We start from the raw sequence: 12,525 nt of genomic DNA, 5'->3' as shown, positions 1-12,525 counted from the left end.
GATACCCTGTGTTTTCCAGTCTGGATTTCTGTGATCTTGTTGGGAGCCTGAGGTGGTGGCACAGCAGGGACCACCACGTCTGCGGGCTGTGCAGGATTGCTCTCTGCCTGCTCTCCAAAGCCTTGTGCCACTTCCAGCTGCATGTTTGGAGTGAACTCAGCCTGGGGGCAGAGTGATCTCTGCAGGATCCTCCCTTTAGTGCTGCCAGTCTGTCCCTGGGATTAGAGCACTGAAACATCAGCGTGGGAGACACAGGAGTTCTCTGGCTGCAGAGGGAAAGTCTCTGCACTTGTGGCTCTGGCACTTGCTGATGCATTTTCATGCTCATCTTCATTCTGTAAACCAAATCACTCAAAAGATCAAAGGTGGTTTTTTTTTTGGCAGAATTTGGCAGGAAACATTACTTTCCAGGCTGGAAAAGCTAGCAATATCCATGGGAAGCAGTGGACACTAGGGAGCAGTTGTTTAGCTGCACCCAAACAGGTGTTTTGGGCAGTTCCTGCTACAGGTTCTTCCCTTCAGATGTCTCCACGATGTATCTTGAAGATTAAAGACATCCAACCGTAAACTGCTGACAAAATGACACATCTTTCTTTTGGTGGGGCTGGGTGGTAAATATTCCTTGCACTTGCTGGAAAACGGGTGAGGGGCAGGCAGGTGTTTCACATCCTTCAGCCAGTGAAGAAGAGGGCAGGGAGGAGAGTTGTGTTTCCCTTGCTGGGATGGGTGAGCATCCAACCTGCAGTCAGCAGAGCAGGGTGGCCCCTCTGGACCACCATGGCCAGGAGGAGCAGCCTCCTGCTGCTGCTGGAGGTCCTTTTCCGTGCTGCCTGACACCCAGGGGTGGCTGTGCACTGGTGACATCCCCTGTGCTCTGCACTCACCTGCCTGGACAGAGGAGGGTGCACTAAAACTCTCCAGTGTCACCTTTTCCCTAGTCAGGCCTGACTGCTCCTCTGCTCTGGGAAGGATTTCAGGAGGCTGGAGCTGATCCAAATTCCCAGACTGCCTACCAGCTCCCAGTACACCACTGTTCTGCCCCTTTTTCTCCTTGTGTCAACAGTGTCATCCTATTCCTGTTGTTCCCAGGTTGTTTCCCTGATGGAGAGGTGCCAGGAGCAACTGGGTTTTGTGCTGCTTTCCTTTAGCCAGGTGAGCACAGCCTGTGTAGATGCCAGGGGCTGATGGTGACAGGAGTGTGAGGTGGCAGGGACTGTGAGCTGTACAGGACTGGAAGATCAGCAGAGGATAAAGCTGAGTGATTCCCTGTGGCCTTTAGCAAATCCTGCTCCTCACTTCCTCACTCTGTGGCTCCACATTTCCCTTGCCTGCAGGTGATGTATTCTATCCTTGCTGGATGCTCGTCCTTCACTCTCTTACCCCTGGCACCAGGTCTTGCCAGCTGTGTGTCACCAAAAGGAGGGTGAGTTGGTGGTGAAGCCTCAGCCATCCAAGCCCGGACTGCTCTACCCTGCACCTTCACCCCAGGGGGTTTTCTGGGTTCTTTGGTGTAGCTCTTTCCCACCCTTAAATCACTGACAACAAACATCAAAGGGATGCACCAAGATCTGAATAGTTAACAGTCACTTGGTAATTTGATGCTGTGACAAACTAGGAAATCTAACGCTCCAGGGAAATTTAAAATAGCTGGATGAAGCCTGATGGCCTCAGTGTTGAATTTTCATGGGCTGACATCCCATAAGTGCAGGTTTGGGGTGCTCAGCTGCTCCCCTCAGCTGGGAGTGTGGGGTCTCAGTGCCTCATCAGGGTCTCCTGGAAAAGAAGGGTCAAACCTGGCTGCTGGCAGATCTTTGTGCCTGCTGGGCTGGGCAGATGAGGAACAGGGAGCTGCAGGCTGGGGGAGCAGCAGTAAGGGGTGGCCATCAGCCTCCAAAAGGGGCTGGTCTGGAAGGGATTGGGATGAGGGGACAGCCCCTGGAACAGCCCCAGTCCTGTGTGGGCAGACTCTGCCCTCCCAGGGAAGGGCTGCTACGGTTGGCAGCACCCGAGGATGGAGGGGCAGCTCCTCCTCCCTAAAGCAGCATCCCCTGCGGCCACTCCTTGGTTAATAGAGTTAATTGTTAATAGAACTCCCTCACCAGCCCCGGTGCCTGCTCCAGGGGCCCCAGCTGGGGCACATGGCACCCCGTTCCTGGCTGGTTCTAGTCCAGGTTTGCAGACCTTTGTGCACCCCACTGCCTGGGGGATTTCAGGGGGAGTGGGGGTACCCCTCTTCTGGGCTGGGGGCTGCTCCTTATCCAGCCTGGCTTTGACAGAGCCAGGCATGGGGGGCACCCCCAGCTCCCTGCCCAGCTTTGGCTGCACACCAGCTGGCAGAGGGGCTGGGCTGGGCCCGGGAATGAATGTAGGTGCACACCCAGTGGTAACCTCTCCTCCTCGGGGTGAGCCGGAGCACCTTTACCCTCCTTGGTTTCATTCTGCAGGGCAGGGACAGGCAGGGAGAGGAGGGGGTCACCCAGTCTGGCTCCTGCCTGTGAGCCAGTGTCCCTTCCTGCCCTGTGCAGAACCTTGCCCCCAGTCCCAGCTGGCCCATGAAGGGCCTGGAGCTGTCGGTGGCAGTGGGCAGACAGAGACCCCTCAATCCCCAGGGAACAGGGTGCACCAGGGTGCACAGACACCCCCTGCCAGGATCACCACAGCTGGGGTGCCCATCCTGCTGCCCATAGCCAGAGCCAAAGGGCACAGCATGGAAAGAGCACACACAGAGCATGGAAAGAGGCTTTATTTAGGAAGCATGTGGGACACCCAGCGCTCCTGTGCCCTTTCCCTGCTATCCCTCCCAGCTAAGCCCACTGACATCCCTACAAGCCACCCACCCCCACTTCCTGTCACTGCTCCCCTTGCTCTGGATGCAGAGACCTCCCCGCAGCAGCTCCCCAAATGCAGGACCCCTACCCAGCCATGGCACCTGCCCCAACACCGAGTGCTTCCATCCCTCACTGAGCACCCACCCCTGTGCCTGCCCCACACACCCTGCAGCCCTCTGGAGCTGTGCCTACACCACCCCCCACCCCTGTTCTTCCCTGCCCACGGTCTTCCTGCACAGCTCCCGTGGAGGCACAGGAGCAGGGACATCTCCCATCCTTGCCCTGCTACCGGTGTGGAGGCTCCTGCTTCTGGTGCTGTGGTTGCTGCTGCCCGCGGCCAGGCTGGGGGCTGAGCAGGGGGATGTGTCCAACGAGGCGCAGGGGAGAGCCCAGGCTGGGGATTTCAGAGCTGGGGGATGCTGGCTGCTGTTCCAGGGCTGGGAGATGGTGCTTGGGAGGTGCAGCCGGAACGGGAAAGGGCGCAACAGCCTCCGAGGGGATGAGGAAGGCAGGCACGAAGCCGTAGGAGAGATCAAAGGCTTTGGGGGCTGCTCCACTCTGCAATGGGGCAAGGCGGGCTGGTGCCATGCCAGCTGGGGCACCTGGGCACCCTGCAGGGCCCACAGGGTCCCTGCCCACCTGGTCCTTCTGCACCTGGTCCTTCTGCAGCAGCTCCTGCAGTTTCTCCAGCTGCGTCCGGCAGACGTGGGAGCGTGTGCGGCTCTGGCAGAAGGACTCCAGGAAGGACTCGAGGGGCAGGTCCTGGGTCAGGAACTGCTTTATCTGTGCCTGTGGGATGGGCAGTGGGATTAGAAGGAGCATCCCCTGGACTCTTCTGTAGGCCCTGGTATATGGGAGGGCATGGAGAGCACAGGGGTGCTCAGCTAACTCACCTCTGACTCTGCTTCGGAGGCATCAAGCTTGGCTTGGAGCTGGCCCAGGGCACTCTGTGGGCTCCACTTCTCCAGGTAAACCTCTGTGTGTCAGAAGGGGATGGGGCTGCCAACCTTCCCTGGATACCCCACTGCTGGGGTTGCTGTCTTTCCCATCCCCAAGCATCAGCTCCCCCCCTCCTTGCACAGAAACACCCTCAAATACATCCCTGGAGCCACCTACACACCACGGCTTCCATCCCAGCCTGCCACAGGCTGCCCAGAGAAGCTGTGGATGCCTCATCCTTGTAATTGCTCAGGCCATGCTGGACTGGGCTTGGAGCAGCCTGGTCTAGGAGAAGGTCTGTCCACAGCAGAGGATGGAATGAGATGACCTTTAAGGTGCCTTCCAACCCAAACCATTCTGTGATTCGATGAGTGGTCCCAGATAAGGATTTGCTGTGTCACAGGGAGCATCACCTCCCACCACTCCTGATCATGGCTGAACCATTTCCCTGGAGTAGATCTGAGAATGCTGAGCCCACCTGGACCCTCATGTTAACAGGGGTTGCTCTGGATGTGCCCGGCTGTGCACACCCCACTCACCCAGGCGCTGCTGTTTGTCCCAACACGCCTCTCGGATCTCCTGCAGCTCCTGGTACTTGATGGCCAGGGAAGCCTTCCCATCCTCCAGCCGTGGGCGCAGGGACAGATTCACCCTGGCCTGGGTGCAATTTGAAGCCAAACACATTTCCCGCTCCAGCTGTAGGCTCTGGAACTGTGGGAATGGGATTGGGGCCGGGTGTGTCAGCAATGAGAGAATTGGCAGAACCAGACCCAGCACCTTGCAGGGCGGGGGGCCGTGTCCATCCGGGGGTGAACCCTCTTTTTCTGCACTGTCTCCATCCCTCTGCTTTGCCTGGAAAGGGGATGGATGCATCCCGGGGGAATGCAGCGGCTGGAGGGGGCTACGCAGGGTGGCTAAACCTGACCGTGGCAAACCTCAGCTGGCAGGGAAAGGGCTCGGCAGAGGACATGGATGTCACGGAAGGGACACGCACCCTCCCCTCGCTGCGCACACACCGTCTGCACTCGGGGCTACCTAAGGAAGATGCCGAAATGGAGCCGAGAGCGATTCCACAGCAACCTGCGCCCGTTTCCGCAGCGGAGCCGGGAGGGAGCGGGGCTCATCCCGGCTGCGGAAAACGAGAGCGGGCTGGAGGGAGGGCGAAGGGCCCGCAGCGCATCTCGGGGATGCGGGGGCAGTGACGGGGTTTGGTGGCCAGGGGTTTGCAGCACCGGGAGCCCCGCGCAGCCGCCATCAGGACCCCCGAGCGGAGGCTCCCCCGCCCCGCCGGAGGATTCTGCGGTTCCTCCGGAGCCCTCGGCATTACGGGCGGCAAGGCGGGGGCAACCGGGGCCGGGCAGTGCCGGTTCCCGGGCCGCGGGCGGCTCCACCTTGCGCACCGGGACAGCCCCAGAGGAGCGAGCGCCGCCCGGCTGGACCGTGCGGGATGCGGGATGCGGGACCCCGGCCCCCCGACCCCCGCCGTACCTTCCTGCTGAGGCGGGCGGCTCGCTGCAGCCGCGGCTCGTCCTGCAGCAGCGCCCGGAGCTGCGCCGTGCTCAGCGCCCCGAGGCGGCGCGGGGAGCCGGGCGGCGCCGCGGGCCGGGACATGGGCCGGCTCCGGGATCGGGATCGGGACCGGGACCGGGACCGGGACCGGGACCCCCGCCCCCGCCGCCGGGAGCCGCGCGCGCCGCCTCGCGCCCGCCGCCCCCGCCGGTCTTAAAGGAGCCGCGGCGGAGCACGGAGCGCTCCCTTCCCGCACCGCGCCGCCCCTGGCCGGGGACACGGGCGCTGCTCTTGCTCCGCGCACCCTGCAGCCGCTGCACGAAACCCCAACCCTCTGGGAGCACCCTGCTCTCGGCTGTGCGCAACCTGCACCCCGCTCTGTGCATCCTGCATCCCGCCCTGTGCATCCTGCATCCCGCCCTGTGCATCCTGCATCCCGCTCTGTGCATCCTGCATCCCACCCTGTGCATCCTGCACCCCTCTCTGTGCATCCTGCATCCCGCTCTGTGCATCCTGCATCCCACCCTGTGCATCCTGCATCCCTCTCAGTGCATCCTGCATCCCGCTCTGTGCATCCTGCATCTCTCTCTGTGCATCCTGCATCCCGCCCTGTGCATCCTGCATCCCACCCTGTGCATCCTGCATCCCTCTCTGTGCACCCCACCGTGCAGCCCTCTGTGCCCATCCTGCACACCCCTATGTGAGTCCCTCCTGCTGCCACCATTTCTCAAACCTCTCAGGATGGCTCCCAGTGCCCACTGGACTCTGTGGCTGGGGGGCCAGGGATGGGTTTTCCGTGAGTCATTGGTCCTGGAAGCGAAACTCATGGCTGTTACTGTGCTGTTGCAGGACAAAACCAGACAGGGTTTATGAATACCAAAGTGCTTCTCTGACAGTCTGTCCTGGCAGTACTGGAACAATCCTGGGACAAAGCAGCTGTTAGGGACTCTGTCCTGCAGCCTCACTGCATTAGCTCTGTCTGGTCTTTTTCTGGCCAAAGTTCATCTAAATCTAATCCATCAGAAACTTGGATATGGTGGTCCCATTCCTGTAGTTAGTTCATCAGTCTCTCTTAATTCAAGTGGAGAATTCTTCATTTCTAACACCTAGCCTACTTCTCCTTTGCTTCCATTTAAGTTCATTGCTTCATGATCACAGCAGACAGATCTACTGATGGCTTTGAAATCCTGCTTCTGCAGGACCAAAGCATGGCAGTACAGCCAGGCAGCACAGAACATCTCCTGACAGCTTCAGCTTCCTAGCAGGAGTGGGACCCTGGCACCAGGACATTGCCTCAGCTTCTGACTCATGACTGTGAGTGCAAGTGATGATGTAGGATCAGTCCTCCCATCTTCCAGGTCCCTCCTGAGCACCCCTGTGCAGATCACAGGGCCTTTATCACAGTGGAATTTGGTTTAATTTTCTTACACCCATGAGAGACACTCAAGGCTTTCTGTCTCCAGGCTGAGTTTAGTGGAAGGTGTCCCTACCCATGGCAGAGGGTGGAATGAGATGGGTTTTAAGGTCCCTGCCAACCCAAACCAGGCTGTGATTCTATGATAAGCCTCAAGACTCCAGTCCTGGCACCTGCCATGGGATTTCTTTGCTCTCAGGGGAGAAGATCAGAGGTACAGAACAGATGTCATTACTGAAGAATGAGCTCAAGCAAGCACGTTTATTGGATGCCTTATCAAACACTGCAGAGAGGCTCAGAGTATATGGAAATTTGGGGCACGTAGCTTTTTTGCTTTCTGTGAGCTCTGGAGACAGCAAGGAAACTGATGTAACTCCAGGGCATGTGTGTCTTCCTCCTACAGGGAAGGTACATGTGGGATCCACAAATTTCATAAGTGTTTTTTTAATTCTTGATTACGAACATAATGACAAGGAATCATTGACAAGCACGAGGGAACAGAGCTGAGCAGAGAGGAATCTGGGGATTGTAAAGTGGCATTTCATTAAAACCCTGCTACCCTTGTGCTCCTCGCTCTGCTCCAGAGAGGCTCACGCTTTTTTGGCCATGCAGAGCCTTTGCAGAGTGTCCATTGTGGACAGGAGGAGGAAGAAGAAGCCCTAACAATACGAAGCTGGTTTGATGAGGATAAGAGAGGATTTGCAGTTCCCCTTGCACAGGCTGCCCCATGTCATGCCACCCTTGTAATTCAGCCGCACAGAATAACACGACGAGTACCACCACCCGCCCTCGTAGCTGTAGGCACAGTTCTTACTGTAAGTGTCCTGATCCCGATCCTTGGTGGAGAATTTCATGTTGTCGTGCATGTTGTTGGGATTGTCTGAGGTCATGGCATCCCCAGCTGTCCCATTGTAGGAGCCCAGCCTCAGCCTGTAGCCGTGGGACTCATCTTCCACGCTGAACAGGTTGTAGTCTGCGAAGCTGAAGGTGTCTGCGGAGTCCTGGATGACAAACCTGACCTGGTAGACCTTCTGCTTGGCGATCTGGTGGATGTACTCGGTGCCCAGCCAGTACTCGGTGCGCACGTTCCCAAAGCCGAACTTGTAGGTGCTCCAGGACTCGGCCCAGGTGACTGGAGTGTCCCTCTGGTTCCTCTGGAGGACGGTCCAGCCCCCGTGGGTCACGTTCATCTCGCAGTACACCACCAGGTGATGGAGCCCTTTGGGCTGGATGATGTAGACGCCGCTGTGGCTTCCACGGGGGAGCTCACTGCAGTCCCTGGGCCAAGCTGAGGCTGGAAACAAGAGCTGGTTATTAAATCCCCTGAAAATGGGGTGTTTCTTTTGTGTCTACACCCTTTGGCACACACATTCCTAGGCTGTATTCCTGCCATGGGATCATGGGAATAAATCAAAATCCTGACATGATCAGTGTGAGAGTTGAGCTTCACATCTTTCTAAAACCAGATTCAAACTGATGGGGACACGCTGCAAAAATGTCTGGTGAGACCAAGCCAGGCATTGCTGTCACCCAAGAACCCTCATGCAGGGTGGGTTCAGTCTCAGTGATTTTCTTGTGTCATGAAGATGATGTATCACCACAGACAAATGCAAATCTGGGGGACAAAGACACTTGCACAGAGGTTTGGGGCTTTGCCCCAGAGAGAGGGTGATCATGACATCCAAATATCTAACAATTAAATCAGCCCTTGGGATGTCAACAGGGCAGAGCCACTGTTGTTCTCTGGCCTTACCCAAGTAGCTCTTCAGAGATTTTCTGACTTGTTGGATTTGATTATGGCCTTCCCCAGCACCTCTGTCACTGGTTGTCCCCACACAGGTAGGGCCTATCTTTGGCTTTATGGGCTAATGTTGGCCCAGCCAGCTCAGAAATTCTGTCAGATCCACTCTTCTCATTGACTGTGCAGTGAAAATAAGAAAATGACTAATCACTACTTCCCATAATGAAGCATCACTTTCCAGCTGGGACCTTTATCTGGAAAATTCCCCACACAAAAAGCACCTCATCAAGTAGTGAGCCCAGGACACAGCTGGTAGCAGAATCCCCTGAGGTTATGAGCTTTGGCAGCTCTGCAGCCCGTCAGAAAATCAACATTTTCCTGGGAGGAGCCAGTGCACGTGTAAAACGTGGCTAAGTTGAGAGCTCTTGGTGAGCCCAGTGATGGTGACACCTCCCAGGCAGGTGCAGGGACTCACCACGGCTCGCTGGCGGGTGGTGGGCGATGTCTCTGGCCTGTCGGACGTGTCCATCACCATCACCTAAATGAACACAGGAGACAGGAGTGAGTGTGGGGATGTCAGATGCCTGCTAGCATCTCAAACCCTTCTTCTCCAAGGAAGAGCACACAGCCCAAAGACTCTGGGCTTGGTGTTGCTGCCAGTGAGGCCAAATTGTCCTTTCCCCTGGGACCCTGTGAGCTCTGAGCTCTGGGCTATTCTCCTGTCCCTTATGGACAGAAGAACTTCATGCCACAGGCAGCAAGCAGAGGGGGGCCCTGAGGTTACTCTTGTTGCAGTAAGACACTCTCAGATCAGTATTTAGTCCTTCCTTGGTGTGGCAGAGGATGGTGAGGATGTCAGCTGTGTAGGATCTGACTGACCAGGACCTTGTTTGCCTCTCCCTGTTGCAGGGCCATGCTTACCGAGCTCGGAGGAGTCTGGGGGAGCATTCATAATGTCATCCATCGTGCCATTGAGGAGGTACAAGTTTCTTATGTCAACATCAGGAAAAGATGCTGCCAGGGCCAGCAGGCAGGTCAAAAACAGGAGACAAAGGCACTGGGTAGCTGAAATGGGAAGAGATGGGAAGAAAGAGATCATAACTCTTCTATTGGAAAGCCACTAATCCCATTCAGAGTAAAACAGGGAAATAAAACTCTGTGTAGAGCTCCCTCAGAGCCATGAGGCCCATGCAGATGAGCTCAGCTGTACAGCTGATTCACTTCTTAGTTCCTACATAACATTTGGTATGTTGATATACTTCTGTTTAGGGATATTTTTAAAGACATTTTTCCCTGAAGCCCCTAGGGAAGAAATTATCCCCCCAGTGCCAGCCCTTCCCCTGGGTCTGTTGAAGGAAAATCTGCATAGGAAGGAGATGCAGGAGGAGGATCAGCCTCTTGTGAGTGTTCTGCTGGGGACAGCAAAGTGCTTTTGAGCATCTGACCTCCAGATCTGAGTACCTGTTCAAAATCACACAGTGAGCAGGAAAATCTAAAACATCGCTGTTCTACTCTAGAGTATTTAACACTTTCCATGGAGAACTGAAAATTGCAAAGAATGGTAAATATGAAACTCATCAGATGGTCTGTGTGGCACTCCAGGGCTACACTGGTACAACCTGGAGAGAGCAGAGCAAGCAGGCTCCTGCCCCAGCTCCCAGCCCAGGGCAGAGCAGGCACAGACAAGGCGATGGACTCAGATATCCAGGTGTGAGGAGGACAAACCCACAGCAGACAAAGTGCTGGGGTACCCTGTCACACACAGAGGTGCCATCCCATCCCATCCCATCCCATCCCATCCCATCCCATCCCATCCCATCCCATCCCATCCCATCCCATCCCATCCCACCCTACACTCACCCATGCCGTCTCCCTGGGCACCCTGTGGAGCACAAAGCTGGGTGCTTTTGGCCTGGCTGGAGGGGTGTCCAGCCTGAAAGTTATAGGGTTGGGCAGGTGAGGGGGTGGAGGCATGAGACCCAAACCTGGGCACTTGTCCTCTGGTTGGCAGCAGGACCAGTGGCTTAGGGCTTATTTGCTCTTCACCATCAAGTGATCAGTCCTCCGACAATGAAGTCTGTGTGCCACGCAGGTGAAGAGCTTTCCTCAGAGGCAAAGCAAATAATTTGGTGCCAATAAGCAAATTTCTTAAAATAACCACAATTCACTGTGCAGTGTTTCCCCAGGGAATGACGTTCTTGGGGCATCTCCACAGATGGTAAGTAAATACCCAGATGACTTTCACCCCCTGGATGGAAATCAAACATCAGGCGTAAATCAGTCTCTGCAGAGTTGACATTGAGCTCAACAGCCCCCAGGAACCCCACAGACCCTTCAGGGAAGAGGTACTCCAGTGTTCCTGGGAAACTGTGCCCTGAACTTCACAAAGTTACGCTCCAGTGCCTCCTGACACCCCTGCCCTGCCACTGCCATGCTGCCCCTTGTGCAACACGCACCGTGGTGCCCCCTGGCACCTTGCAGCAATCACAAGGGAGAGCTGGGCATCATGAAGTGCCACTGATGTAAAATGGTCTCACTTCAAGCCCCTCTCTGCTCTAGGAGTGCTTACACCGTGGATGTCTACAGAAAATGCCAGAGCTCCCTTTCCCCAGGGATGGATCTGCAGTGTTGTGAGTTATGAGGGCTCTGCAGACCCCCTTCCCCAGCCCTCACACCTTAGCACTGGGCCCCCACAGCCAGCCCAGTTGGGGGGATTTGTCCTTTCAGGGTTAGCAGCTGTGGTGGCCTGTCCCACCCAGGACCTTCCCCTGGGCTCCTGAGGTCAGTTTAAACCCAGCCCTAGACCTCCAGTCCTCATCTGAGCCACATCAGGAGCACAGTGGGGGATTCCAGTCCCCTCTCTGTCCCCTTTTTCTGATCTCAGACTCTGTGGATGGTTTATTTCCTGGATGGGCTGCTCACATCCCTGCTGTAGCATATTTCCAGCCCTGCCCTGTGTCCCTTCATCAAGGATCCTGGATCCAGCAGTTTGCCTCACATGGAGCTCACACTCAGCCCTTTCCACCTTGCTTGGACCTGGCAGGACAGACATCCCCTCCTCAGCTCACCCTTGGCTCCCAGCCTCTCACCAAGCTAGCAGAGGTGGCATTGAAGGCTTCAGATGGAACTTGATCATAGAATCATGGAATTGTTAATGTTGGAAAAGACCTCTATGATCAGTAAGTCCAGCTGTCAACCCAGCATCAGTGTTCACCACCAAAACATGTCCTCAAGTGTCACATCCACACAATTTTTCAATATTTCCAGGGATGGTGACTACCACTGCCCTGGGCAGCCTGTTCCAGTGCTTGACAACCTTTTCCATGAAAAAATTTTTCCTAATATCTAATCTAAAACTTCCCTGGTGCAACTTGAGGCTATTTTCTCTTATCCTGTCAATCCAGGAATCCCTTACCAGGGATCCATTATCTTGGAGAGGTCTGGATGCCACTGTCCATCAAGGCACTGCTTGATTTCCACAGTGTGGAAAGTTGGGTGGGAGCCTCAGCTTGACCCTGGGTTGCTGTGAACAGCAGATGTGGAGCTGTGCCATGAAAACAAAGTCTGATCAGAAACCAACACAGAAGAAGAAGGTAGAAGGGCCACATCTTCTTAAATTTGACTTGAAAAACTTATGGAGCTTCCTAGACCCTCTGGCAGGAAGGACAGCCCTCCCAAATTCGTCCAGAGAGCATTTTGATTTGGAAGACAGAGAAACTGCTGGTGATCTGCAGGGACTCACCAGGCCAAAGACAGGGATTGGGAAGGAGAGTGGCAAAGGGACCCACAGACAGCTGTTTGTTAACTGGAGCCCTTGCTCAGAGCATGCAGACCAGGCTGCCAGAGGACACTGTAGCTCTGGCTGCAGGACCCTGACTGATCCTAAAACCTGCCAGTGGAGAGTTAGTGAGCGAGCACCTCTCTTGAGGGCCTCAACTTGCCAATGTTGTGCATGGCACTGGTCACATAGACCTCTCCTCCTCTACTGGTTTCTGTATATCCTTAAAAAAAGCTGAGTCTCTCCACTTCACTTTGATCACAGTTCTCCAGATTTTGCTCCAAGTGTGCAATTCACATGTAGTGTTTATGTAGGG

General features: G+C 55.7%; 2 protein-coding genes across 3 annotated transcripts; both read right to left on the bottom strand.

Annotated features, from left to right (window-relative positions):
• Positions 1-2,727: 2,727 nt before the first annotated feature.
• VPS37D (VPS37D subunit of ESCRT-I) lies at positions 2,728-5,543 on the bottom strand. Of its 2 annotated transcripts, XM_058854175.1 has the most exons (5): positions 5,256-5,543; positions 4,307-4,478; positions 3,722-3,804; positions 3,468-3,617; positions 2,728-3,386 (listed from the first exon to the last, which is right to left on the bottom strand). In XM_058854175.1, exons 1-5 carry the CDS (start codon positions 5,376-5,378, stop codon positions 3,114-3,116), a joined length of 801 nt encoding a protein of 266 aa, XP_058710158.1. In that variant the 5' UTR covers positions 5,379-5,543; the 3' UTR covers positions 2,728-3,113. The 2 variants fall into 2 exon arrangements, with proteins under 2 accessions (XP_058710158.1, XP_058710157.1); XM_058854174.1 differs by having other exon boundaries at positions 2,728-3,617; positions 5,256-5,535.
• Positions 5,544-6,932: 1,389 nt separating this feature from the next.
• LOC131587161 (fibrinogen-like protein 1-like protein) lies at positions 6,933-10,450 on the bottom strand. Its single transcript, XM_058854733.1, has 4 exons — positions 10,292-10,450; positions 9,353-9,496; positions 8,907-8,969; positions 6,933-7,984 (listed from the first exon to the last, which is right to left on the bottom strand). The coding sequence occupies exons 1-4, from the start codon at positions 10,293-10,295 to the stop codon at positions 7,350-7,352; spliced, it is 846 nt and encodes a 281-aa protein (XP_058710716.1). The 5' UTR covers positions 10,296-10,450; the 3' UTR covers positions 6,933-7,349.
• Positions 10,451-12,525: the final 2,075 nt, after the last annotated feature.

Source organism: Poecile atricapillus, chromosome 21, assembly GCF_030490865.1.
Source record: "Poecile atricapillus isolate bPoeAtr1 chromosome 21, bPoeAtr1.hap1, whole genome shotgun sequence".
NCBI lineage: Eukaryota > Metazoa > Chordata > Aves > Passeriformes > Paridae > Poecile > Poecile atricapillus.
This window is presented reverse-complemented; position numbering and strand designations above follow the sequence as displayed.